Genomic DNA, 25,200 nt, shown 5'->3' on the forward strand with positions numbered 1-25,200 from the left:
TGTAGTTTGGTGACATCTACATGGACATAATCTCTGTTCCATCATCTGAATAATTAATAAAGACATTGAATAGAACCAGGGTCAGGACTGATCCCTGCAGGATATCACTTAAAGCGTCTTTCCAGTTTGACAACAAGCCACTGATTACTCTTGAGTGTGGCTTTTCAAACACTGTACATTTGTGTACTTCTACATACATCTAAATTATATATTTTCCTAATTTGGTAACTGTTTTAGAGGGGATGAGATGAAAAAGATAAGGTCTGGTGGAGTCAAATATAGAGAAAAATAGTAGAAGTAGTAGTGTTGACGATGATAAACCAAACCAGTGTTGGCATACATGAACAAACTGTATTTGATTTTACATAGAACATACATTTGATCTTCTGAAAATGTATGAATACTAATCAAATACAAGATTATGCAACTAAAATAGAAATGGGACTGGGTCTATATAATCTTTCTAATTTTATGATGGACTTTACATTCACATGTGCAGCAAGTTAACATTTAACAGAAACAACATAGTATATACTTGAAGTCTATGCCAGAGTCCCATGTAATTTATGGATGAAGATGGACCTCATTTATAGGAAAACATTAAGTCCATTTTTGCTATGTTGTACCTGGTTCACAGGTGCCTAAACTGTGAAAAACATAGAAATGACTACACTAAATCAAGGAGAAGGCAGGGTAGATTTGCACCTTAAGTTAAAAACAGGTGTTGGGTTTATCTCAGTCTGATTGTCCAGGGTTTTGACTTGTCAGAACAGGTCAGAGGTAATCATTTACACGTGCAATTTGACGGGCAATCAACTGGAATCCCACCCCATACTGGTGAACAAGTTAAGAGGCTATGACTTGGACGACTACACAGTCCGGTGGGTGGCGAATTGCCTAGAGGGTCGCACCCAGAGAGTCATAGTGGATGGGTCAGTTTCAACCTGGAAGGGTGTGGGCAGTGGGGTCCCGCAGGGCTCGGTCCTTGGACCGATACTCTTCAATGAATTCATCAGCGACTTGGATGAAGGAGTGAAGTGTACTCTGTCCAGGTTTGCGGATGACACAAAACTGTGGGGAGAAGTGGACACACTGGAGGGCAGGGAACAGCTGCAAGCAGACCTGGACAGGTTGGACAAGTGGGCAGAAAACAACAGAATGCAATTCAACAAGGAGAAATGCAAAGTGCTGCACCTAGAGAGGAAAAATGTCCAGCATACCTACTGCCTAGGAAATGACCTGCTGGGTGGCACGGAAGCAGAAAGGGATCTTGGAGTCCTAGTGGACTCCAAGATGAACATGAGTCGGCAGTGTTACAAAGCCATCAGAAAAGCTAATGGCACTTTATCGTGCATCAGCAGATGCATGATAAATAGGTCCAAGGAGGTGATACTTCCCCTCTATCGGGCGCTGGTCAGACTGCAGTTGGAGTACTGCGTGCAATTCTGGGCACCACACTTCAAGAGAGATGTGGATAACCTGGAAAGGGTCCAGAGAAGGGCCACTCGTATGGTTAAGGGCTTGTAGGCCAAGCCCTATGAGGAGAGACTAGAGAACCTGGACCTTTTTAGCCTCCGCAAGAGAAGGTTGAGAGGCGACCTTGTGGCTGCCTATAAGTTCATCACGGGGACACAGGAGGGAATTGGTGAGGCTTTATTCACCAAGGCGCCCCTGGGGGTTACAAGAAATAATGGCCACAAGCTAGCAAAGAGCAGATTTAAACTAGACATTAGGAAGAACTTCTTCAGTTAGTGGCCAAGGTCTGGAATGGGCTCCCAAAGGAGGTGGCGCTCTCCCCTACCCTGGGGGTCTTCAAGAGGAGGTTAGATAGGCATCTGGCTGGGGTCATCTAGACCCAGCACTCTTTCCTGCCTATGCAGGGGGTTGGACTCGATGATCTATTGAGGTCCCTTCCGACCCTAACATCTATGAATCTATGGAATGGAAGGATTGTCCTGGGGGGGAAGTGTCATCTTGGGTACTTCATGGGAACTTCAAGTGGGACACTGGGTTTCTACATCTGTAGGGTCCCAGATTAAAAGACTTTGTCCTGGAAGAAATCCAGGGTCTGGTTTTAACTTTACAGACTAACTACATCAGAGATGTATAGCATAGGCTTTGTAAGCAGATGCTGTGATAGGACTTTGGCATGCAGAGCTTCTAAATGGAAAGCAGTACTTTGAATACAAAGGAGGGGTGGGGGGGGAGAAGGGACTGCTGAGAGGCATGGTCCGAAGGAAAGAACAAAAAGCAGTTAACCCATTGAGGGACATAGGGATCATGAACGTTAATCCAGGTAATCTGTATTCTTGGTTTAGACCAAGGCTGTCTAATTCCTAAGAAGGTGGGGCCACATGCCCCGCAGGCTGCACCAGTGGGGACACAACACCACAGGGGCTGTTCTAGCAGATCCCATGACCCCCCCCACCCCCCCAGCTGCATACCATGCACATAGGCAGGTGGACACTCCCCCACCCCACTGCACTGTACTGCTTGGAGGAAGGTGGGTGCCCTTTTCCTCCCTCCCTCCTTCTGCTGAGTGGGCAGGTGTTCCCTCATCTTGCTGTACTGCACACATTGGGGGGGCATCTCTACCTCCTGCCCTTAGATAGCACAGCATCCTACCCTACTTGCGCCTCTCCGCAGGTTCCTCTTTGACACCAAAGAAGAAAGGGGGAGGGGTTGCGCTCTATGCCAGTGAGCAATATACATCGATCTTCATCGAGATGGAATCGAAGAATGAGAAAGTAGAAGGATTGTGGGTTAGGTTACATGGGGGGCAAGGAGAAAGGAATTTGGTGGTAGGGGTCTGCTACAGACCCCCACACCAAGGGGAAGAACTAGATTCGGGGCTCCTGAGGCAGGTCTCGGAGACCATAAAAGCTGAGGAGGCAGTAGTCATGGGGGACCTAAACTACCCAGACATCTGCTGGGAGACACAGACAACAAAGTCCCACCGTTCACGCAGGTTCCTATCCTGTGTACAGGACCTTCACCTGATGCAGGAGGTACACGGTCCCACTAGGGGGAATGCCTTACTGGATTGGGTATTGGCAACGGGGGATGATATGGTAGGGGACCTACAGATTGGTGGCCATCTGGGGGACAGCGATCACCTAATAATAGAATTCTTCATATTCATAAGCAAAGAATTTGGCCCAAAATGTTAATGTTAAATAATATATATATATAATGCAAAATGCATACTGACGTCTAAAAGCCAGTAACTTCTCTTCTGTTTTCCACTTTTTATTCTGTCGGCAGGTCAAGGCTGACCTAGGCAAGCTGCAAACAGAAATTCACTTGGGGTTCGGTTTACCATAGTGGTGTAGTAACCGCTCAATTCATAAGGCGTTGAATGGATAAGGTAACTAGTAGGGTGAAAGTGCTAGACTTTAGGAAGGCTGATTTCAATGAACTCAGGTGATTAGTCAAGGATGTACTGCAGAGTAGGAGTTTTGAAGTGATGGGAGCCCAAGAAGGGTGGCTGTGCCTTAAGGAAATGATCCTTCGGGCACAAAGGGAGACGATCCTGATGCGAGGAAAAAGAGGGAAAGGGGCCAGGAGGCTTCCTTGGCTGACCAGAGAAATCCAGGGCAGCCTACGGGCCAAAAGGGGGGCACATAAAAAGTGAAAACAGGGAGAGATTACCAAAGAGGAGTATACCTCCTCTGCTCATGCTTGTAGGGAGGCAGTTAGATGGGCCAAAGCTACCATGGAGCTGAGGATGGCATCCCAAGTAAAGGATAACAAGAAATTGTTTTTTAGATATACAGGGAGTAAAAGGAAGGCCCAGGGAGGAATAGGACCCCTACTAAATGGGCAGAAGCAATTGGTGACGGACAGGGGGGACAAGGCTGAACTCAAGGAGTTCTTTGCTTCAGTGTTCCTAAGTGAGGGGCACGACAAGTCTCTCACTGGGATTGTAGAGAGGCAGCAGCAAGGCACCAGACTACCATGCGTAGACCCTGAGATGGTGCAGAGTCACTTGGAGGAACTGGATGCCTTTAAGTCAGCAGGCCCGGGTGAGCTCCATCCGAAGGTACTGAAGGCACTGGCCAACGTCATTGCACAGCCACTGGCGGGAATATTTGAACGCTCGTGGCGCACGGGCCAAGTCCCAGAGGACTGGTAAAGGGCCAATGTGGACCCCATTTTCAAAAAGGGGAGGAAGGAGGACCCGGGCAACTATAGGCCAGTCAGTCTCACCTCCATCCTTGGCAAAGTCATTGAAAAAATTATCAAGGCTCACTTTTGCGAGAGCCCGGCAGGACAAACTATGCTGAGGGGAAACCAGCATGGGTTCGTAGCAGGCAGATCATGCCTGACTAATCTAGTCTCTCTTTATGACCAGGTTACGAAACACCTGGACACAGGAGTAGGGGTGGATGTCTTATACTTAGACTTCAGGAAGGCCTTCGATACGGTATCCCACCCCATACTGGTGAACAAGTTAAGAGGCTGTGACTTGGATGACTACACAGTCCGGTGGGTGGAGAATTGGCTAGAGGGTTGCACCCAGAGAGTCATGGTGGATGGGTTGGTTTCGACTTGGAAGGGTGTTGGCAGTGGGGTCCCGCAGGGCTCAGTCCTTGGACCGATACTCTTCAATGTCTTCATCAGCGGCTTGGATGAGGGAGTGAAGTGTACTCTGTCCAAGTTTGCGGATGACACAAAACTGTGGGGAGAAGTGGACATGCCAGAGGGCAGGGAACATCTGCAAGCAGACATGGATAGGTTGGACAAGTGGGCAGAAAACAACAGGATGCAGTTCAACAAGGAGAAATGCAAAGTGCTGCACCTAGGGAGGAAAAATGTCCAGCATACCTACTGCCTAGGAAATGACCTGCTGGGTGGCGCAGAAGCGGAAAGGGATCTTGGAGTCCTAGTGGACTCCAAGATGAACATGAGTTGGCAGTGACACGAAGCCATCAGAAAAGCTAATGGCACTTTATCGTGCATCAGCAGATGCATGACGCATAGATCCAAAGAGGTGATACTTCCCCTCTATCAGGCGCTGGTCAGACTGCATTTGGAGTACTGCGTGCAATTCTGCGCGCCACACTTCAAGGGGTATGCAGATAACCTGGAGAGGATCCAGAGAAGGGCCACTCGTATGGTTAAGGGCTTGCAGGCCAAGCCCTATGAGGAGAGACTAGAGAACCTGGACCTTTTCAGCCTGTGCAAGAGAAGGTTGAGAGGCGACCTTGTGGCTGCCTATAAGTTCATCACGGGGGCACAGAAGGGAATTGGTCAGGTTTTATTCACCAAGGTGCCCCTGGGGTTTACAAGAAATAATGGCCACAAGCTAGCAGAGAGCAGATTTAGACTGGAAATTAGGAAGAACTTCTTCACAGTTCGAGTGGCCAAGGTCTGGAACGGGTTCCCAAGGGAGGTGGTGCTCTCCCCTACCCTGGGGGTCTTCAAGAGGAGGTTGGATATGCATCTAGCTGGGGTCATCTAGACCCAGCACTCTTTCCTGCCTATGCAGGGGGTTGGACTCGATGATCTATTGAGGTCCCTTCCGACCCTAACATCTATGAATCTATGAACCACACTGCATGGGTGCTCTGGACTGCCAACTCACCTGGTGCTGTGGGCTGCTTTGCACTGCCCCACACAGCCCCCATTCATTACCTGGATTAACATTCATGCCCTGGGGCTGGTTCAGGCAGGGGAAGCTGGAGCAGGGACGGGGAGCCCCAAGACCCCAGTTACTGCTGCAGCTGGAGGCCAGGTGGACCATATTAATCCCTTGCAGGCTGTATGCAACCTGTGGACTACCAATTGGACAGCCTTGATTTAGGCCATACTTATACATACAGTCCATACATATAATCGAGTCTGTGAATTGTTCTGCAGTTTCCCATTCAACTTTGTTTTTCAAGTTGTGTTGTCTAAGAACAGCCACTTTGAGGTCAGCAGTGTTATGTCCAGGGGGGGAGAAGTGTTCTGCCAAAGGCTTGTATGTTTTGCTGAAGTTGATTTCAGATCAGTGTTCATCCATTCTTTCACATAGATATTTCCCAATCTGTCCAGTGTGAGCAGAGAGCCAGTGTAAGCAGGTGACAGCACCCATCATGCTGGTACAGCTGCAAGTGAATGAATCTCAGGTGTTAAAATCCATGCTATTTGCTCTAGCAATATTGCGATCCATACTGATGGGACAATAGGCATCTGAGTCCACTTAAAGACCCGGTACCTCAGTGCAAATGGGAGGTAGCTGGTCTGTTGCTTGTGAGATGCTGTTCGAGGTTGGGAGACTGCCTGTAAACCAAGACATAATTATCCCCCATGACTACTTTGAGATGTTTATCCTTTTCCAGAAGGGGTGAGAGGTCACTAATCATGTGTTTCAGTTGTTCAAGCTGAGGTCTGTAAGTGGCATCTAGAGGTATTCTGTTGTTCTTGTCTTCAGGTTGATATTGTAGCAGGTTGGTGTGAGGTCTGAGTCTGATTCTGTTGAGTGGCTACTGGTTTGGGATTATATTGCAATTGTAGGAATCCATGTTCCAGATACTCAAGGTGTACATCCTGATTGGTGGGATCAGAGTAGATACAGTTGTAATGTACTGCTTGGCTGTAGACAATGGATCTAATAGTGTGTTTAAGATGAGAGTTGCTGGCATGGAGGTAGTTGTAGAAGTCTATTGGTTTCTAATACAATACAGTGGCGACAATATGGCCATTGCAAACTTTCATGGAGGTGTCTTTAAAATGAATCTGCTGGCTGGAGTATTCCAGAATTAGTTTTATGGAGGGCTGGAAATTTATAAAGTCTTGGTGAAATTTCTGTAAAGATTCCATCCAAGTGTCCATACAATGAAAACATCATCAATGTACCTTAGGTATACCAGGAGGATAAGAGGGCAGCTGTAGAAAAACTGGACTTCAAGATCTGTCATAAATATGTTGGTATATTGGGAAGCCATACCTGTGCCCATGGCGGTGTTATTTGTTTATAGGTACAGGGAGTCTCCAAATCTGAAATGTGGAGGGGAAAGCAAGAGTGTGATAGAAGAAGATGCAGTGTCCTAATTGGGGATATGTTCTTTTTGGCTTGTAATCTGTCCTCATGGGTTATGTTGCTATACAAAGATGTAACATCCATGGAGCTAATATGGTGTTAGCTGGAATCTTGTTGATGGAACCTAATTTCTTTAAGAAATCTGTGATATTTTTCAAATAGCTGGCAGCTCCTGGCACTGATCCCTTGAATCTGGCATCCTGTCTCTTAGGACATTTTTACATAGGTATGTGCTGCAGCACCGGGCGCTGTGATGCATGCAGTTGTATAAGCTGCGAAATTGCATCAGCATGCAGAAAATGGTGGTGGTTGTTTTAGTTCAAAAGCTCACCGCCGCCATTTTCTCCTTGTTGATGTGCATTTTGCCGTTTATACAACGGCAAGCGACACGGCATACCACAGTGTGAAAGAGTATGTGCATAAATGCCTTTTAGTGCCCAGAAGCTTTAGAAGAGAAAGCAAGAAACCACCCAGTGGTCAATCTGCTCATAGCAGAAATGTCATTCTAGCTCCTGTCAATTATTAGAGAAAGTCCAGAGGAGAGCCATGTGCATGATCAGAGGGCAAGAGCACAGACCTTATGAAGAGAGGCTAAGAGCCATGGGACTCTTCAGCCTGGAAAAGCGGAGGCTCAGGGGTGACCTGGTGGCAGCCTATAAGTGTATAAGGGGTGTACATCAGGATCTGGAGGAACGCCTGTTCACCAGAGCGCCCCAAGGGATAATAAGGTCCAACGGTCATAAACTTCTTCAAGACCATTTTAGGCTGGACATAAGGAAAAACTTCTTTACTGTCCAAGCCCCCAAGGTCTGGAATAGACTCCCTCCAGAGGTGATGCAACCACCTACTCTGGACTCTTTTAAGAAATGTTTAGATGCTTATCTTGCTGGGATCCTTTGACCCTAGTGGACATCCTGCCCCTTTGGGCAGGGGGCTGGACTCGATGATCTTCCGAGGTCCCTTCCAGCCCTAATGTCTATGAAATCTATTAATTAATTCTTGGTTTATGTGCTGAAACATGAAGTTACATCTTTCCTTCTCTCTTTAAATTTTATTTAGCATAACTATGGATACCTTCATATTGACTATAATCTTTTCTTGAATCTTACATAGTTTTTGGTTTTCATTCTAGTAGAAATGAGTTTTACAGGTTAATTTAATGTTGGCTCCAGAGTTTTTTCTTTTAACAATCTTAACTATTGTTACCTCTCAATTTTATCCTGTATCCTCTTGTGAAAAGGGTAATTGTTATGTGCCTGATGATCTTTTCTATATTATTTATCATTTTTAGGTCAAACTAAATTATCAGAATGGTTCCTTATAGCCTTTAAAGCCTGAGTTGTTGTTTGTTAGCATTGTGACATATGGCAAGAATAATGCCCTGTTGTGTGATGTGCTTCAAATGTGTAGTTACTGACAGTTGCTGACCCCAAAAGACTACAGCATAAACAAACAGAAGAACAAAGGGTCAGAGAAGTAGTACTTTTCCTTTTACACAGATGGGCAACTAAAACACAAAGCAGTTTACCCAGGATCACACAATAGATCTTATGGTAGAATAAAATGTTGAATCTGGATCTACTGTATGCCAATCCTTTTCATTCAACACTACCCTCCTTGTGTTTTAGATGCTTTTATATATATTCTTGTCTTTGTCTTTTATCTAAGCAATCTCAGGTAGAGCTTTTTCATGCCTCTATTTTTGTTTCTCATTTCTGAATTTCTGTTTCTCTCAGTGTGGAAAGAATTAGTCATGTGCCTCTGAAGATTTTTCAGTCTTTTCTAGACTGACTGACTATCCTAAATAATCTACTTCCAAAGGAGAGATGGTTAAGATATTGAGTCAGTTCATTCTCAACATAGTCTTTGCAGATGTGGCTCCCATGAAACACTAGTCATAGGTTTAAAACTTCCAGACAATGTCAGTACTCCTCCAGGGGGAGAATTCTGAGTCTTCAGCATCTTCTAACATTGTGGGGAGGGTGGAGATAAATTAAATCCATTGTCTCTCGAGTAAAATAGGAGCCATGAGCATAACATAAGTATCTTGCAGGGTTTACCTTAAGAAGTGTCAGATGGTCTGTGTCAGCTGATTGGTTGTTTGGATCAGTTTGTTATCTGCAATGCCAGCTATCTGTATAAAGCAGTGGTTTTCAAAACGGTGTTCCTCAGTACCTTGGGGTTCCACAATAAGTCATTAGAGATTGGGGGTACTGGCAGAGTGGGCTGGGAGGTACTGCACCACCCTTGCTGGGCCAGGTCACTTGGCTCCACATCAGCTCACATAGCCTGCAGAGCCAGGGTTAGGTGTTCTGTGACTTCAGGAAGTTTCAAAACTACTGGTTTAAAGCATTTACTTGTTGGTAAGCAGTTTTCCAAATCAAAACTAAGCTTGCAAGATGGCTTGAGCTTGGTATTCTAGTCTAGTCTTATTACCTCAGTATTTGAGCATTTTCTGTTGGTGTCTTAAATGTGAGAATGACATTTGTTACATGTTTGTTCTCATAATTTTGGGGGGGACAGAAACAATACACACTAGTAAGTGTTTTTGGTAAAAAATTTATATATGGTGTGCATGTGCATGTGTAATGTGTGTGTATAGGCACATATAAAGCATGTATGTTAGAGAAGACCATGTAAAAGAAATTGTCAGATGAGTAGCTTATAATATTGTAAATTTCTGAGATGATAGCATAACTTTGCAGGGATTAGAGATGTAAAATTTCCAGAAATTTGAAGCTATGGAAAAAAGCCTTTTTTTTCCCCCCTTTTTGGGGAAAATTGAAATATTTGCAATATTTATTTTCTTAGCACCCTTTACAGATCTAAATTCACTTTGCTTCTTTAAGAACACAAAATGTATGAACTCTAGGGAACCTAGCATCTCTTAGTTTTTGCCAGTTTGAGAAGCAGGCAAAAATTAAAGTTGAAAATAGAAGAAACCATCAACATTATAGTAAAACAAAGATAATGTATTCTGGATTTAGTCTCCTCCACAGTGTCAAGCAGGTACAGAAAACACTCATTTTTAGAAAAAGAGCTGAGAAAAAAAGGAAAAAAAACCCCAGACTCATTGAATACAAATGTTGCTATGTGAAACTTTGTCTAATCAGTCTAATTTTCTGAGCTATCACGATCAGCAGTTTCTGCTGCTTCTGATTCTTCTGATCCTTCATTTTTATCATCTTCATGGGCTTCTGAAAACTGAAGGTTTGCCCAGATTGAGACAAGTTTCTCTACTCTTTCACATGCTAGTTTATTTCTTGATTTGGTGCGAGTATTTCCAAACATAGGCCAGTTTCTTCCACATGCTGCAGAAAATGGAGGAATTTGAAGCAGGTGAGAAGCAAGAGGAGTCAGAGACTGTGTTGTGTAGAGGCATTGTCACCATGTTGCAGGAGGGATATGCTTGGCAGAGTCCTAGGCTACATTCTTGGACCAAATACCTGAAGATGTTCTCTACTCTACAACATTTGAAAGTACCTTTCCAACATCAAGTCGTAAGTGTGTTGCTTGCTTTGTAATCCAGTCAAATGCAGTAGCAGTGCTATCATCCACTTCTGCCTTTGAATCTTGGATCCAAGAGGTTTGCAGCATCATGAATTGATTGGCAACAAAATTCTTCCTGTCTGTTAATAAAGTCTTTCACTTTTCTTTCTTCTGTACTTATAAGCGGAGATGCACTTAGAGTCTCAAAACAGTTAATTTTATCTGGGCCATTTGATAAGGAATGTCTGTCAAAAGTGCACTGTCTGATTCAGACGCAGTAACTGCTGAAGAAATTGGCTTTAGAATCTTCAGGGAGTTCTTCTGCTGAACACAGAAGACATCCTCAGCAAGTACAGTGTTCCTTACATTTCTGGATACTTTAAGATCCTCACTTATTACTGTTTCATGAAGAGCTTATTTGTTTTTTAGCAAACCTTCAAATGAGATCACCACTCCACCCCATCTAGTTTTCCTACAGAGTTTGAGTGACACTATTTTATTCTTTGCGTTCTTTTCTTCCTGCTGCTTTTTAAAGACTACAGCTACAATATGAGTAGCTTTTACATGTTTTACAACTCCTTTTGCTCTTCTATAGATCTTTTGCAGAGTGTCCAACTTCATGATGTCATTAAGAAGCAAGTTTAGCCCAGGGGATGCACATTCTATTGCAGTAATATGTTGATATTTATCCATTATGATCCCCCATGCTGCTTTCATGTTACTTGCATTGTCAGTCAGCAAAGCAAATACTTTACTACTCCCAATCTTCTGTAGGACTTCACATATTTTACTACTGATATACTCTGTAGTATGCCTGTTCTCTCCTGTTTCAATGCTTCTGTAAAAAAAAAAAAAAAAAAAAAAAAACTGGTTGAGGTGTTATCACAAAGTTTATGATTCCTTCTCCCCACACATTTGTCCATCCATCTATAAGTACTACAAGACAGTGCTTTGCTGAGTTTTCCTTGCACAGATTGCATTACATGTTCACATTCTGACTCTAAAAGAGGTTTGCTCAAGGAATGTCTGCTGGGCAAATGGTATGATGGTCTCAGTAATTTAAAAACTTCCTGGCAGTATGCATTTTAAGTTACTGACAGTGGCATCCCAGAAGAACATATTGCTCTAGCAAGAGCTTGGTTAATTTTTTCCTGATCTTCAGCTGTCATCTCGTCTACAAATTAAGCTTTGTATACAGTTGTATACAGTTGGTTGCAATATTTGGTTACTTGAGGATGTTGATTGGGCAACCATTTGTGATGCTGATGTTATAGAAGCAGCAGCAGCAGGAGGACTTCTGGATTGAGAACGTTGGAAAGAGCTACTTGCACTTTCATCATCATGATCTACCTCCTCATTTATACCCATGAAGGAGTTTTTTAATGTCTGCAGGACATGTCTTACATACAAGGATGTGTTTGGTCATCCTAGTAGCATTTGGAAATACATATTTCATTTGACAGAATTGGAAATCACGTGTTTTTCTCAGAATGACTTGCAGTGTGGAAATGCTTCCATATACTAGAAGTTGGTCACACCATTTTGCTGAGGGAGAAAAAAGAAAAATATAATTTAGTGGCTAGCTTGCATATATAAACACTAAGCTACAGCATATACAAATTTAGTAATGGATGGAGGAGAGGCCTCCTCAGAGTTAATTGTGAACAACTTCCCTGCCCTGCAGGCCTCACCTTTCTGCTAAGGTTGGGTGGTTTGTCACAAAACATCAGATTAGTAGGAATTCAATTATGTATTACATAGGTTATGAAAATATACTAATGCAGCTAAACTATAGTTTAATATACTGAATTCAGATAAATTTAAACTCTTACCTTTCAATAAAGAAGTATACTTTCTTTCCGCTCCTTTGTGCTGCTTCTGTACTTCTGTGGACCTCCAGGTCACAGGGCCAGTTCCTTCCAACTCCAAAACCTTTAGACTTGCTCTCTCTCCTCCCTGAGGCTTTGGAGCAAGCAGGGCAATAAAGTCTTTGTTTTTCATCTCTACAGGAATGAATGGATGCTGCTGCCAGTGTCCACTCCCTGTCCTTTGAGGCCTAGTCAGGAGGACAGGAGCAGATCAACCAACTTCTAGATCAAAAGTCAACAATAGAGGAAGTCCACAAGCAAAGAAGGCATTGAATCCTTCTTTCTTCTCTTGTGAAAATGGCAGTGTCCCCTGGGGGCAGAAATGCATCTTGCTTTTGCATTTGAGAGTTGTACTGTACTGCTTGTCCTTATTGTACAGGAATTGTAATGGTCTGATACTGTAGACAGTATTACATAAAAGTCTTCCTATTATATAGTTATTAGAAAACATTTTGGGGGAGTAAAGAGTAGCAATATATGAACACCTTGTCTTAAACATTTTATTCATCATTCTAAAAGAAAATATTTCATGAGTGTTTTTTAATTTTTCCAAAAATTTTTAATTTTTCAGAAAAAAACAAAAAAAGTCCTCAGAAAAAAGGGGAAAAAACGTTCCCCCCCCCCCAAATTTTTCTGTTTGTTTCCAAGCCTTCACATCTCTACACCCATGCCAGCAAACCCCATGAGTTGCAATATAACCAGTCGTAGGCTGCCTGCAGGCCCCCAGTTGGACACACTTGGTTTAGGGGATAAAAGATAGGCTGAGTTTTTTCTGTGGGAAAAGTACTATGTCAGTTTTTAGTATGAAATACCACTTATAGTAGACAATGTATAATTTTTAAAGTATGACCATGTCTAACATGTAGACTACACTGGATTCTTAGTTTGGCTACCAACCTGTAATTCTACTTCTTTGTAGCCTTCATTTTGATAGTATTCTGAGGTACCAGCTGATTTCCTTTAAGAATTTGGAAGTTATTTATATTGAACTGATTTGTGTTTTGTATGCTGATTTTGGTTTTGCACTTTCAGCTTCAAAATGATGCTGTGTTTTGGTTTATTTGTTTTGGGAATTTAGCCTCCTATATTTTCAGGATGAGATGGGAGTATTCTAAGGTCACCCATGAAAGATGGCAGGTGGTAAGGGATGACTTGTAAGGCAGTTGTTTGAAAATCATGCAGTTCAGAATTTAGCTGGTCATAGGCTCAAAGTCAAATCCAGGAAAACAAAATTTCTTTAAAACTTTTAAGAGAAATAGAATTTATAGGTCAGTAATTTTCCTTTATATTTGAATTTGCTTTTTATTTTTTCTTGTTTAAAGAAAACTCTCTTAGACACATAATGTAACTATTATAAAATAGTTTATCTCCAGATCTTATTCTGTGGTAGGGTGTTGGATGCATAAGGGTCTCCCAAGTAGGCTGTCTCCACAGTCAGTGCTGTTACAGTGCCTGATAGCTAGGTGGTGTGAGAGAGTTTTGCATTGTGCAAATTTTTATACTCAGATGAAACCGAGGGAATGGACACATGTCCAGTATTCTTGTATACTTTATAATGCTCTGTATAATGCTCCTTACTTTCTGAGGATAGAGTTACCCAGGATTTAACTGATTTATGCAGATTTAAGCTGTTTTTTTCATGCAGTCACTTTAATTTTACTGTGGAGTAAAGTCAGTTTACTTTGTAGTAAACCTGTTGGCGTTTGCTGGATAGTGGGTGTTGGGAGATAGTTCAGGCAGGGACTAGCCTGAGCCTTAGTTTATCTGCTTAGCTTATCTTCTTACACCTTGCTTAACTCCTCACACAACCCTTCAAAGGATCTGGTTGCACCCCTGGGTAATCTGGTACTGTGGTTAAGGATCAGTGGTGTAGGAATCCCATGGAAACAAGTATAGACAATTGCAGGACAAGTGGAAATATCTAGTATTATTGGTATGAGGAATTGCAGTTGAGCAGTCAGTAAGGCCAGATAAAAAGGGAGGGGAAATGCTGGAAAGAACCTTGAAGGTGACGGAAGCTTTTTGTGGAGTTGCCAGTAAAGACGTTCAACAGGGCAACGTAACTTGATTGATAAACAAGCTGTGTGATCTCAGTGGTTGTGTTTCGTACGAACTGGACTCGGGAAAAACGTGGAGAAATGAAGTAGATGGGAAAGTCAGAGCAACCAGAAATGAGGTCGGATCATAATCAAGATTTAGGCTAATGCAATGACCGAAAAAGATGTAGAAAGAAAATTAAGGTTGAGTTTTAGAGATGCAGAGGAAGAAAAAAATGATTTGAGCAAAGAGTAATGGTGAAGAATTGAAGCTAACGTCTAGATTTTGGGCTTATATGAGAGATTCTGGATGCTATGTTTAGGAATGCCAGAAAATGACTGGAATGGGGACACTTAAGAGGAAAGGAGTTCAGTTTTGGCCCTGCTTAGATATAGTGTGTAGAGGTTTTCAGTTGTCCCAGCCTTTTGCAATCCATGTCATTGGATGTCTGCTCTGCTTCAGTTTACTTTCTCCTGGGAAAAGATCAGCCTGCTGCAGAAAGGCTGTATCAAAAACAGTACTGTAGGACTGCTTGAGGGAAAAGTCAGTTTTTGTTAGACTTAGTCCTTTGTCCTCTGCCATGGTGCATGCAACCTGCAGATGTTTCTTCAATCTTGTGGTTAATGTAGGTCCTCAGATTTGCTCCAGCTCAAGAGAGAACTGATTTTCCAAAAGTGTCTATAAAAGAGGTTCTCATGAATCTAGTTGAACTCCTCCTATTATGCTCACATCAGGCTGAAGTAAAGGGATATAAAAATGCTCTGTCCTGCACCCTGCCCCACCTGGGCAGCCCCTGCCCCTGTCCCATCCCCACTCCCTCTCTTCACTGCAGGGACCTCAATCTGCACCCCCCACACCGCTTCCCCCCACTCCCGCTGCCCCTTCTGCACCAACAGATTTACCAGCCAGAGCCTGTTCTGCAAGCTGTCAGGCTGACCACAAGCATGCTGCGGCTACACGGATGCATGCAGCATTTATCAGCAACATTATTGGCCACATCAGCCAAAAAAAGCTCATTGCCTATAATGTCAGTTTTCCTTTTATTGATGCTGATACGATATGGACCAATGTATTGGTACATCTCTATTTATATCTAAAATCTTGGCAGTGAAATCCCTTTGTCCAATTTCCTAGGTCCTGAAAATCATCATCTCCCCCCCAGCTTGCTCATCCACTTCTACAAATACTTTGAAGAATAGGAGTGAGTTTGAAAAAGTTCTTGATAGACTAGAGATCTAAGTACCAGACAATTCAGCAAAGACATATACAAGGTGTTAAACCTAGGGAAGAAAACCAAATGCATAAATGCAGAATGGAACATGATTAGCTTATCAGCATTGCTCAGCAGTATGAGGGGGTTGGGATAAAGATTCAACTTAAGGCAGCCCTTTGATGCAGGTGCAAAAAAAATAAAAACAAATAAAAACATACTAGTGTATCATGCAGTAACATGAGTACCGTTTATAAGACATAGGAGGTAATAGTATTACTCTACACAGTACTGGAAAGACCTCAGCTAGAATATTGTGTATGGTTCTTGGCTGTGCAATTTAAGAAGGATGTGAAGGAATTGGAAGATATCCAGAAGCAAGCAACAAAAATGTTAAAGGGTTGAAATGCAAGGTACATGAGAAAAATTAAAAGAATTCAGTATGTTTATGTTGGTGAAAAGGAGATTAAGCAGGTGAATGATAGCAGTTTTCAGATACTTGAAAGGCCGCTATAAAGAAGGGAGAGAACAATTGTTCTGCCTTGCTGAGGAGGGTAGGACATGGAGCCATGGCTTTATACTGGAGCAAAGCAAATTAATATTAAACGTCAGAAAAATCTTTCTTACTGTCAGATCAGTATGGTGGCGCAAGCTGTCCAGGGAAGTTGTGGAATCTCCTTGATTTGAGGTTTCTAAGGAGAAACTGGATAGGCATTTGTCTAGGGAAGCATGGGAATAACGCATCCTATAATTGTGCAGGGAGTTGGATTAGATAACCCTTGAAGTCCCTTCCAATCCTATGATTCCATGACACTACTTGTACTTAATTCTAGAATGCCATTGGTCTTCACTTAATAGCATGAGAAACAAAGTTCTAGAAGAAAATAATACATTCAATGCATGTTTTACTGCAGTTCACTCCTTACCACTCTGCAGCATTTTTGGGGGTCTTAGATCATGGTCAGGGAAGGTGAAATGGCTCAAACTGACACTCAAAGTGTTGGACACTGATTGTTGCTTGCCTTAACAGAAACATCTGTCATTTTCCATTAGCAATTGTGAGACATTCTAGCTGGTTAATTTTAGGCTCATATTGGGTGATCCTGGGATCTCAATTTTTTCATGGAAGATACACATGCTTTCATAGAACACCTAAAATATGATTTGAAAGCAATAGTAAATCTGCTTTTTTCAAAATAAGATATTCTTAATGTTGAAGTCATTCCTATTGGTAAAAAAAACTGGATAGAAATCTTATTGATTTTTACATGATATGCAAATGTTAATATAAACTACTTATAAGTTAATCTGGCAACTATATAATTAAGTACAGATTAGTAAATACAGTTTTTCATTTAAATTCAGAATTTATCAACATTTTAGTGATGTCCTTACATTTCCCATACATTGACACATACCTGGGACTGGATTGTGTTTGTACATGGTTGATTGCTTTGCTGGTTATTTGTGGTGTCTTGAAGCATCTGCTTCCCTTTGTTGCCCATCTGAATTTTCTTGCAAGTTAATACTGTCCAAGTTAGTGCTCTAAACCAGTGATTGTCAACCGGGGATATGCATACCCTTAGGGGTACTTAAAAAGGTTATATGGGGTACGCAGAATGAATGAGAAAAATTAGATCATTGGTCCCATATTGGATCGGCACCAATATAAGGAAAATTGACTGTATTGGCAATTAAATTGTTTTGGCTGATGTGGCTGATAAATGCTGTGTGATTGCACACAGCTGCAGTGCAGCACGCAGGTAGCCAGGAGTGCAGCCCTGCAGTGGGGCCAGGAGAGCAGCCAGGTCTGGCTGGAAAGTCTGTTGTGAGGGAAAGGGTGAGGGGGGAGCAGATCAAGGCCCGAGTGGTGGGGGAGGGAGTGGGGCTGGAGCAGGGGCTGCCCAGGTGGAGCGGGGTATGGGACTAAACCTCATGTGGGAGGGGGCGGGGTGGCTCCTGCTGCTACGTGCACCCCCAGGACGGTGTGTGCCCCAGATCTGCATGTGGGGTGAGGGTGGGCTGCTGCTATGGGCCGGGGATGAGGCAGTGTTCCCAGCAGGGGTGTTGGGCCAGGCTGCGCTTGGGGCAGGTGGTGGTGGCGGTGCTGGGAGGAGAGCTTGGGGGGGCTACAGTGAATTTGAGTGGCTGCAGCCCCTCCCATAGCCCCCTTTCCAGCACCACTGCCTGCCCCAAATGCAGCCTGGCCCAGCCCCCTGCAAGGAAGAACCTGGTGCAGCCCCAGCCCCACTCCCTCCCTCCCTCACTGCAGGGGCCTCAATCTTTTCCCCCCCACCCCTATGAGATATATAGATATAGATATATAGATATATAATGCATATATTAATAATGCATTTAATGTTAATTGGTGTAGCCTGCCTTAGATCACATAATGGGTAACATTAAAAACCAGAAAAAATATAAAAGGGGTACATGAGCAGAAACTTTGAGAAAGAAGGGGTACGCTTGTTAAAAAAAAGGTTGAAAACCCCTGCTCTAAACTATAGACTTGAAGGCAGAAATTACTGAATTCTAATCCTTGATATTCATACATCAGGTAGGGCCAGAGGCAAGTCACATGCAGCAACATTTTTGAGTCCACTGAACTTGATTGCTGCAATTTCTGGGTTTGATTTTTCTCTTGAAATACTTAGGAACTGTGTACCACAGTGAAATTAATCAGCATTAATTTCCAGTTGCTGTATAAAGCAGGACTACAGAAAGTGAGGCATCCAAAAATAGTGGGCATTTTATAAATGTAATGCTTAAGCTCAGAATTTTTTCTGATTATATGGAAGACAATATTGGTAGCAGTTTTTGAGACAACTTTATTAGTTATTTAAAGTTGAAGCAAACATGTTTTATCAATAATTCTTTTTATTGATTTGTGTCATTTTTACTCATAAAATTCTATTCATTCTAATATACTATGTGTATTTAGGGCTAAGTAAGATAAAACCACATTTCAGCTGTTGGAGTATAATTCATTAGTTTCAGTAAGGTTTCATCTAAAATTTTATGTCTGTAGATACTTCCTAAAAAGAAGCCAATTATCCCTCACTGTCCTTTGGGATATTGCAGATTATTACTGTTCTAAGATTTAGTAGCCTGCTCTTTCCCTTGAGCTGACTGTATAATGCAGCATGGGCTAAGTGTATAACCGTGTATAACACAACTTGATAAAACAGACTAAAATGCAACTAGTGATGTCTATTAATTTATTCCAAGCATAGATCTAAACCATATCACTGCTGAAACTACAAACATTTACATTTTTAAAATATAAACTTCATTTTTATTAGGGAAAAAGTAGGATTATTGTGTTCTTTTTTTCTTTTGTCTTTTTTTTAAACAAATATTGTTAGAAAAACCTATTTATAGAAAGTTTGTTGATATTCTAGCAATCTAAGGCATTTGATTTTTGGCTAAGTACAGACAGTCAAAAAGCCTGAGGCTAAATCAATGCAATCTCTGCAGGTTAGTGTAAACTGTGTAGATCAAACTGTTTAAGCAAGTGAACAGGCATTCACTTTTGATTTTGGAAATGCAGCCACATGCCTTCAGTGGCCCAGGCCAGAAACCAAAGGGCACTAGAGCACTCCCTTCTGCTTAGCTGGAATGGACAGCTTGGGTCAAGGCTAACATGCCAACCTGTGGGGGGGCAGGGGGTATTTGCAGGGGAGGTGCAAAGTATCCTGGGATGCTGGGAGACTGAATTAACTTGAATTTGGTGGGAATCTGGGACAGAAGTTCAGTAAACTGACTTAACCTAAATAAGTTAAGTCTGATACTACATCCATCTAGGTTTTATGTGCACTGAACTAATGTTGTGTTACAGATTTGAACTGTTTTCCAGTCACTTGCACATAAACTGGTATAATGTCCCTACCCAGTGTCAGTATTCTCAGTACCTTACTGCTCATGCTCATTGACGTAATTATTGTTTCCCTTTTGGCTGAAATTCATGGCTGAGATTTAATGAATAGCTTTTTAAATTAGGTTGGATGGCTTTATGAAATTTTCAGTGACTTAAATTTGTTCAGTTCTTGGTTCTAAAATTGCAACAAAAGTTTGTTAGAATATAATATTGGAAATGAGCCATCAGTGTGCTCTTGTTGTAAAAGAGGAGCCAACAGCATACTGGGTTATATTAACAGGATTGTTGCTTACAGATAAAGAGAAGTGTTTCTTCCACTCTGTTTGGGACTACTGAGGCCTAAATTGCAGTACTGTGTGTCCAGTTTTGGGTGCCATGCTTCCAAGGTTATGGACAGATTGGAAAGAGTCCAATGGAGAGCGACAAAAAATATTAGAGCCTGGAAAGCATGACTTATGAGGAAAGGCTGAAAGAAGTAGAGTTATTTAGTATGGAAGAGAGAAGAATGAGTGATGATTCTGATAAATTGTCCAATACCCAAAGGGAGACTTTTAAAGACAATAGGGAAACAATATTGTCTGTGGCCATAAGGGGCAGGACTAGGAACAGTGGCCTGAAGCTGTAGCAGAGGAATTTTAGGTTGGAGATTTGGAAGAACTTTTTTTTTACTCAGAGGATCAGACCAGATACCTAGAGAAACTATAGAATTGCCAAATCTGCAAATTCTCAAAACCAAATTAGATGTGTGGCTGGGGTGTTAAGTCAGGGTTGTTTCTGCTTTGAGCAGGGAGCTGGACTACCTGACCTCATGTGGTAGTTTCCAGCTCTAATTTCCTATGATATTAGAATTGTTTTGTAGTACTATTTATGAAGAACCTTTTCTGGCCCAGGTAAAAAGAGTGAATGTTAGCTCTTTATGTTTTAGAAAGCATCAAGGAAAAGAAACAATTAGAGTTCTCATTTGCTTCTTTTCCCCCTGCTCCTTCAGTTTTCAGCGTGGACTGCAGCACAGTGGAATGCCCTCCTGTTCAGCAAGTCGTTTGCCCCCTGGATAGCTATGAAACCCAAGTCAGGCTGACTGCTGATGGTTGCTGTACTCTGCCTACAAGGTTTGTGTCTGATTTTGATTTGTTAAAAATTCTTTTTCTGTGTCTCACTTTTTTATACTGTGTGGTATTAAATTCGATATTCTAAACATAGATACTGAAACTAGCTGTAATAGCAAATGAATCTGGCTAATGAATAATACGGTGGCAACCACCATCTACATATATTTAGTATTCAGATGATATTGGTTACAAACTTAAATCATCAGGTTTCATAAACTTCTAAGTCTAGTGAAGTCTCTGAAACAAAATTCTTCTTAGGTATTTTACAAATTCATAATTATCAAATTAATCAGATAGGTAGTGTAATTGGATAGGTAGGATAATCAGAGTTTAGTTGACCAAATGCAAATCATTTTATGAAACGGGTAAAGTTATTTGATCTGACAATGAAGAAGTTGTTTAGGGCATTCCAAAAGATGGTACCAAAGAATAAATCCTACCCAATTAAAGCAAAAGAAAATATTTGTGCCTATACATACCCAAAGATAGACCATCATAGGGAGGTTTTCAAGAGCTCTGTGAAAGTAGAAGTTTCCTCCCAGAACTGTTCAAATAATAGGTGTACTTTATGACCTTTGTGATTAAAACACTTCAGAACAAAGAAGTCATTTAAAAGTTTGGTCGTTTTGTGGAGTCCTGTACAAAATGTTATTGTTAGTAGCAAGTTATATTCACTTGCAGTACCAAAAAAGATGCACTTAAAACACAGGTCCAAAATATGTCAATGTGAGCACACATTGCTTTGAGCCAGAAAAGCTTAGACAGATGTAAAAAATTAAGACCAAAACAGAAAGGATTTCCAATAGCAAGCCAAGTCTACCAAAGTCTTCACCCAGTACCACATGTCATATCCTCTCACATCTGATATGAGAGGGAATTTTAAAATTCTAAGGGTTAGAGAAGCAAACTTGTAATGTGTTGGGGTCCCAGGGGTGACTGTGGCACCCCCTGGTGGCTCTGTGACCATGCCCTGCTCTGCCCCAAGTGTGCTCTCCTGTCTTGTCTGCCATGCCTTGATGGAAATATAAATTAATAAGGAGGCTGCCCAAAGACCTTTGTGTAGCCCACAAAGGGTCCCCACTAGGGGACTCCGCTAGGGTCCCCAGCACCCTAGTAGTCCTCACTGGTAGCAGGCCCCTGGCTGGACCTATGTAGTCAGCTGTGGTCCACTCACCCAAAGCCTTGTGATGTAATTGTGTGGCTCCAAATCCTTCCCTTTACCATGCCTCATGGGTGTTACCGGTATGTCATTCTCTCTGTTGGGGCTTCAGCCTCCTTGGCGTCTTCCCCTTTAATCTCATTATGCCTTCTAGCCTAGGCCCACTGAATCAGACCTGGCTTTTGTCCCTACTAGACCAGGTCCCTGTCTCCTGGTCCCCTGGCCCCTCTGTGTTTGAGCCTGCCCCCAGCAGGGCTCAAGGCAATCATATGCCCCCTGGGCACTAATGAGGCCTCCTTACCTCCCCTTTCAGCCTTATCCCAAACCACCAGTAAAACAGTAACATAAATCATAAGCCCCTGAGCTGTAACGTAAACCACAACATAGAAAGCAGCCCTCTGTTCCTCTAAGAGGACAAGCCTTCTTTCTCCCCTTGTGCCAGTGTACCTCCCAGCATAGTCTCCTTGTGAACTCTCCAAGCCTTAGCATTCCTACAGGCAGCAAACAGTCAGCCCAGAATGCCTGGGTGGCTCCCCTGGGCAGGAGCTCCTTCCTCTGTGGCAGCCAGAGAGAGACTCCTCTGATAGCCCCAGCCTTGGGCTTATATGCTGCAAGGGCCCTGCCTACATCCTGTCAGCAGACAGTAGCCAGCCCAGGCAAATTGCCTCAGTAGCCCTGTTGCCCTGGCAACTGGCAGCTGCTGCCCTCTGCCTAGCCTGCAGAGCTCCATAGCTGGGCTACTTTCCCTCTTAAAGGAACAGAGATCCTCAGGCTCCTGTGACACTCATGTTCTTTAGGTCCATGTGTTAAGTATACATCTTTATTTATATGGTCATGTGCTGTTGTTGCTATGTAGTACCTGTTTCAGTCAATATCAAGAAAATGAAAAAAAAAATATACGAAGTTTTAAGTAATTTATGAAAAAAGAAATGAAAAGGAAACTAGTTGTATTGTAGCCTCATTGTCTACCTAAGTTAAAAAATAACTGTAATCATTTCAATAGAAATGTATTTATTATTTTAACTAGATTTTAGTAGCCATGCTTAAAACACATTATTTTTAAATATTGCATTTTAAATAAATTATATTTTTCTTCATTGTTCAGTGAATGTTCCCCTGCTCGTTCACTGATATTTCCCTCCCACACATCTCAACATGTACAGGAAGGGTCAGTTTTTTTCCCTCCATTATTCACACACATGAGTAAACATTTGAACTCTGAATGTACTCTGGACTTTCAATGTTATAATTGCAGATTTTGGCCCAGTATGATATGTGGATTCCTGTTTCATTAACCTTTCTTCCTTCTTTTGCAGATAGATTTTGCATCCCTACCTTGGAAGTAGGGATGCTGTATATAAGATTCTATGAAGGAGCACATAAGAAGCTGCACATCTAGGTTAGGGCAGAGTCTCAGCCAGTTGTCTATCAGCCAAGTGCCTGGTTTAGCTAATTGGGATTGAGCAGTGGGTTCTGGATTTTATGTTACTTATTAAGACAATTTACTAGTTAGTATCAGGCACCTCAAATGAAATTAGTTGTGCATGCCACTACATTGAAACCATAGTGCAGTTTGACTATTAAGCCACCAGTGGTTCATATTTGCACCATTTAAATGTAAAAAAGAAGGACCCCAAGAAGTGAAATTTGCTAGAGTGAGGCCAGTCCCAGAAAAATGCATCTGTCCACTGTACTAAAACTGTTGTGCTGAAGTGTAGTGCATCAGAGGTAGCTGGTATCAGATCCTCATGAAGCTGTATTTAAGGAAGCAGGATTGCAGAGGTTACGGAGCCTGTCTGGGTAGTGAAGCTAGGGAGGTGATGACAGTGTAGAAATTATTTTAGATAGAATCAAAATTTGACCTGGAACTGTCATCCCTCTATAGCAGGAGTGCTCAACCCCCAGTCCATGGACCAAATCTGGCTGTGGTGCAGTGTCTTCTGGCCTCCAGGGTCCCTTGTGGGTCCAGATATATGGCGGCAGGAAACAGGTGGCACCAGTTCCCCACTGCTAAATTTTCAGAACCAAGGGGAGCCTCCAGTTCTGTGCACTGGATCAGGTGCACTATCCCAGTGTGGAGGGCCAGGCAAGGGTGGTGCCTGGTCCCAGGGCCCAATCTCAGCACACAAGAACAGCACTGGTTACTGTCGGAGATCAGAGCAGCTGGCCGGCAGCTGCTTTCTGACCCCCCCCACCGGAGCAGTAAAACTTTCACCTGACAGGCGGGTAATTAATGGATGGAGTGGAATTAACCAGGCACAGACGCGTGTTGGTTGCAGGAGATTGTTTACTTACGTCGCCCAGATAGTGACATGCGACGCAGGCTGAGCCTTTGTTCCGTTACAGTTGCATCAATTATAGTCAAACGTACGGGTTACAGCCAAGCAATGACGGACGTGGAGCTGAAAACGTGCTATCGTGCCTGCAGGGCTTTGATACATCAAGATTTACGATGATGGGGAGTCACTGACAGCTGATCAGACTGCCAAGTTACTCTGGTGATGGACTTAGGTCTCTCCTCAGAGATTTCTCCGGGGTTCTCCGCCTTGGGCGGAAACTGCTAAACTATTTATAGACAGAGGTGTCTGACGGAGATACCCAATGATGAACCGTTATGTGGAATCTTTAATTTTCTGTCAAGCAGCAGTTCTTTGTGCTCTCAGGTTGCTATCAGGTTACAAGGTAGCGGGTTGGGTTTTCTGCCTGTTACGTTTGAGGTTATGATGAGGGGCGTACGCTTGTTTCTTGACCAATTGCAGGGATTTATGGCAGGGCTATCCCCTTTCACCCTGACCAGTCTTAAGTTTCGTTTCTTGTTTGTGACGTGGGCATAAATTATATACAGCTCTCCGCCAGGATTTTGTTTCAGGAGTTTCTGGCAAGGATTTCTTTTAACCCTTAGTTGACTACTGTGCGAATAGTATCTCTTGCTAGTGGCATGGGCACTGATTAACTGGGTTGTGACAGTTACCAGGGCCCAGTTCCAATGTGGGGGGCTGGGAAGGGGCAGCGCTAGGCCCTCAGGTCTCAATCCTAGTGCAAGGGAACAGGAAGAGGCAACATCAGGCCCCTGACACCCAATCCCAGTGCACGGGGCATGTGGGTGGCAGTGCTGAACCCGCAGGCCCCATCCTGGCATTCAGGACTTGGTCTGACCTATGGACCATCCCTGTAACACTCATCTGGCTCATGGGGTCAAAAGGTTGAGTACCACCTCTCTGTAGCAAAGATTAACATAGTTATAAGCCTTGATGCAACAAAAATGTATACTTAACTTGCACTGAAGTCAGTGGGACTCAACATAGACTTGTAAACACATTTTTGGTTTGTTGAATTGGGGTCATAAGGAACAGGCCAAATCTTTTTCTTAACTTGTTTTGTTAAAATTAACCTCTGTGTGTCTTTTCTGCAGGCTTAAATCCTG

At 42.7% G+C, this 25,200-nt stretch overlaps 1 protein-coding gene across 1 annotated transcript in view; it reads left to right on the forward strand.

The window, feature by feature from the left end:
• Positions 1-25,200, forward strand: part of CRIM1 (cysteine rich transmembrane BMP regulator 1) — a 379,726-nt gene that overhangs the window by 152,656 nt on the left and 201,870 nt on the right. Inside the window, exon 4 of the mRNA XM_006265483.4 lies at positions 20,497-20,617. Within this exon, the coding sequence (XP_006265545.1) occupies positions 20,497-20,617 (121 nt within the window). The remainder of the gene's footprint in view (positions 1-20,496; positions 20,618-25,200) is intronic.

The sequence above is a fragment of the Alligator mississippiensis genome, chromosome 1, assembly GCF_030867095.1.
Source record: "Alligator mississippiensis isolate rAllMis1 chromosome 1, rAllMis1, whole genome shotgun sequence".
Taxonomy (NCBI): domain Eukaryota; kingdom Metazoa; phylum Chordata; order Crocodylia; family Alligatoridae; genus Alligator; species Alligator mississippiensis.